This window comes from Eumetopias jubatus, unplaced genomic scaffold (assembly GCF_037043125.1).
Source record: "Eumetopias jubatus isolate StellerSeaLion01/CBP00866 unplaced genomic scaffold, mEumJub1_p1.0 scaffold_1, whole genome shotgun sequence".
Classification (NCBI taxonomy): domain Eukaryota; kingdom Metazoa; phylum Chordata; class Mammalia; order Carnivora; family Otariidae; genus Eumetopias; species Eumetopias jubatus.
In genome coordinates this window covers 207952398-207955205 of record NW_028274807.1, presented here as the reverse complement: position 1 = coordinate 207955205, position 2808 = coordinate 207952398, and the positions used below count along the sequence as shown (strand labels likewise).

The following is a 2808-nucleotide window of genomic DNA, read 5'->3' as shown; positions in this document are numbered from 1 at the left end:
TATGCTGGCTAACTGAACATAATACAAAAAGTAATAAAGGGGCTCACCTCATCTTCTACTGGACCAAATAAAAACCAATTGGTCACATAAATATGGAAAAGGTACAGGAAAAACAAATCTAAGGTATTTGCTACCTCATAATAAAAATGCACAAATTTTTGGTGTGTTGAATTACTCTCTTTACTCATTTTTCTCTTGTGATGTTCAATCTGTAAAGTGTTTCACACCATAAAAATGTCACTACTTTGTGTTTTGGACAAATTTATTTTTTCTCTTTTATTATTTTTGCTGGGCCTAAATGGGATAAAACCAGGATTGCATGCCACCTGCACCAAGGAAGCTTTCCTTCCTCGCAGTCTCTCAGGGCAACTGAGCTTATTAGATCATTTTACTCTTTATGTCCATTGCATTTCTCCTTCCCTCCATCTCTCCCTATCTCTCTGTTTATTGAAAGCAATTATTTATGTTTCTTTACACACAGGTCAGAAAGTAGCCATTCCAAAATGGAACCCCAAGATGATTTGTCCCTGGGAAGCTACAAATAGGAATTTCTGGGTAATATTTCTACATTCCTTATGGGAAAGGTAATATGATGTGTATGCATTCATATCCTAAATAGTGTGTTGGAGCAGGTAGGGGGAAGTGAGAAGGACGTAGAAGTAACACAGGACATGATGTGCTGTGTTGTGTGTGTGTGACAGTGTGTGTGTGTGTGTTTGTGTACACCTTGATGAGTGAGAGCAGTCCTCAGAGCAGGGATACTCAGCCCCTCTATTACAAGGTGACCCTTACAATTCACAGGCCAAACTCAATCAACAGATGATACTAAGGAGGGATGTTTGATTGACAGGATGCTATTGCAACAAGATCATAAAGTGGAAGAAGTACATAAGTAGCGATGAGGAAATTCCTGTGTCTTGAACTTTAAGCAGCTATGAGACCGCATGGTTATAGGAAATTCACTGCTACTACCTCTCATCACTCTACCTCTTGTCCATTCCCCTCAACACACTGGCTTCCTTCTGAGCCTTGATTTTCTGACAGAAGCCTCAGGGCCTTTTCACTGGCCATTCCCTTTGCCAGGAAGACCACCTGTCTTCCACCCTCTATTCCTTGAGGTCTCTGTGCAAATGTCACCTTCTTAGAAAATCTTGACTGAACACCCAACCTAACAGCCCATCCACTCTCTCCTTTAACCTGCTTCTGTTTCTTCATAGCATCTGTCCTCATCACATGATTATTTATATGCTTATATATGCTTCTATCTTATAACCATTAATCACACAGGTCAGAGGGACTTTTGCTATTCAGCACCCTCTATTTTATGAATAGGAATTCTTGAAACATGGTTGACATTCTATATATCCCTTAAAAGAATGAAATAATTTCTTATTAATCTGTACAATACCTGATCTTTGGGGAAAATCTGATATTGAGTTGGAAATTCCTAAACAGAGAGGAAGTGGGAAAAACCTCAAGGGTCCCAGATCCATTAAAAAACATTGAAATTAGTTTCTTGACTGGAAAATATAAATTATAGCATTTCCACAATTTGAGCAATGCTCATTTTTGTGAAAATTAGTCATTATTTTCCCCTGTTCTGCTAGTCACCTCCACCGCATGGACCCACGAAACAATACAGGAATTTCAGTGTTCCAGCTTCTGGGATTTTCAGAGGGACCAGAACTGCAGCCCCTTATATTTGGGCTTTTCCTCCTCATGTACCTGATCACTGTGTTTGGAAACTTGCTCATCATCCTGGCTGTCAGCTCTGACTCCCACCTCCACACCCCCATGTACTTCTTCCTCGCCAACCTGTCCTTTGTAGACATCTGTTTCACCTCCACCACCATCCCCAAGATGCTGTGGAACATCCAGACTCAAAGCAAAGTGATCACTTACAAAGGCTGCCTCAGCCAGATGTATTTTTTCATACTGTTTGCAGGGTTAGATGTCTTTCTCCTGACTGTGATGGCTTATGACTGCTTTGTGGCCATCTGCCATCCCCTGCACTACATGGTCATCATGAACCCCCGTCTCTGTGGACTGCTGGTTCTGATGTCCTGGATCATGAGTGTCTTGCATTCCATGTTACAAACCTCGATGGTGTTGCAGCTGTCCTTCTGTACAGAGGTGGAAATCCCCCACTTTTTCTGCGAACTCAATCAGATGATCCAACATGCATGTTCTGCCAACTTTCTCAGTAACATAGTGCTGTATTTTGCAGCTATGTTGCTGGTTGGTGGTCCCTTCATTGGGATCCTTTACTCTTACTCTCAGATAGTTTCTTCCATACGTGGGATCTCATCAGCTCAGGGCAAGTATAAAGCATTTTCCACCTGTGCATCTCACCTCTCAGTTGTCTCCTTATTTTATTGTACAAGCCTAGGAGTGTACTTTAGCTCTGCTGCTATTCAGAGCTCCCACACAAGTGCAGTAGCCTCAGTGATGTACACAGTGGTCACACCCATGCTGAACCCCTTCATCTACAGCCTGAGGAACAAAGACATAAAGGAGGCTCTGATGAGATTCTCTGGGATGGCAGCTCTAAAGGGGACAATCATCTGGGTGTTGAAAAAGTGCCCATGATGGCAGAGCCCAAAGCTTGAGCCAATTTTGAAATTCTTTGGTCAGATTGTGGAATTGGAGCATGCCTCTTGTATTTTTTTTTTCCTGGAATTCTTTTTTATTTTTTCCAACATCTCTGCATAATTTACATAACTCACTTTATTTTTTTTTTTAAGATTTTATTTTATTTTTTCGACAGAGAGAGACACAGTGAGAGAGGGAACACAAACAGGGGGAGTG

The 2808-nt window shown here is 41.5% G+C and overlaps 1 protein-coding gene across 1 annotated transcript; it reads left to right on the top strand.

Annotated features, from left to right (window-relative positions):
* Positions 1-1590: 1590 nt before the first annotated feature.
* On the top strand, positions 1591-2589 carry LOC114197685 (olfactory receptor-like protein OLF4). Its single transcript, XM_028088772.2, has one exon. It carries the CDS (start codon positions 1621-1623, stop codon positions 2587-2589), a length of 969 nt encoding a protein of 322 aa, XP_027944573.2. The 5' UTR covers positions 1591-1620.
* Positions 2590-2808: the final 219 nt, after the last annotated feature.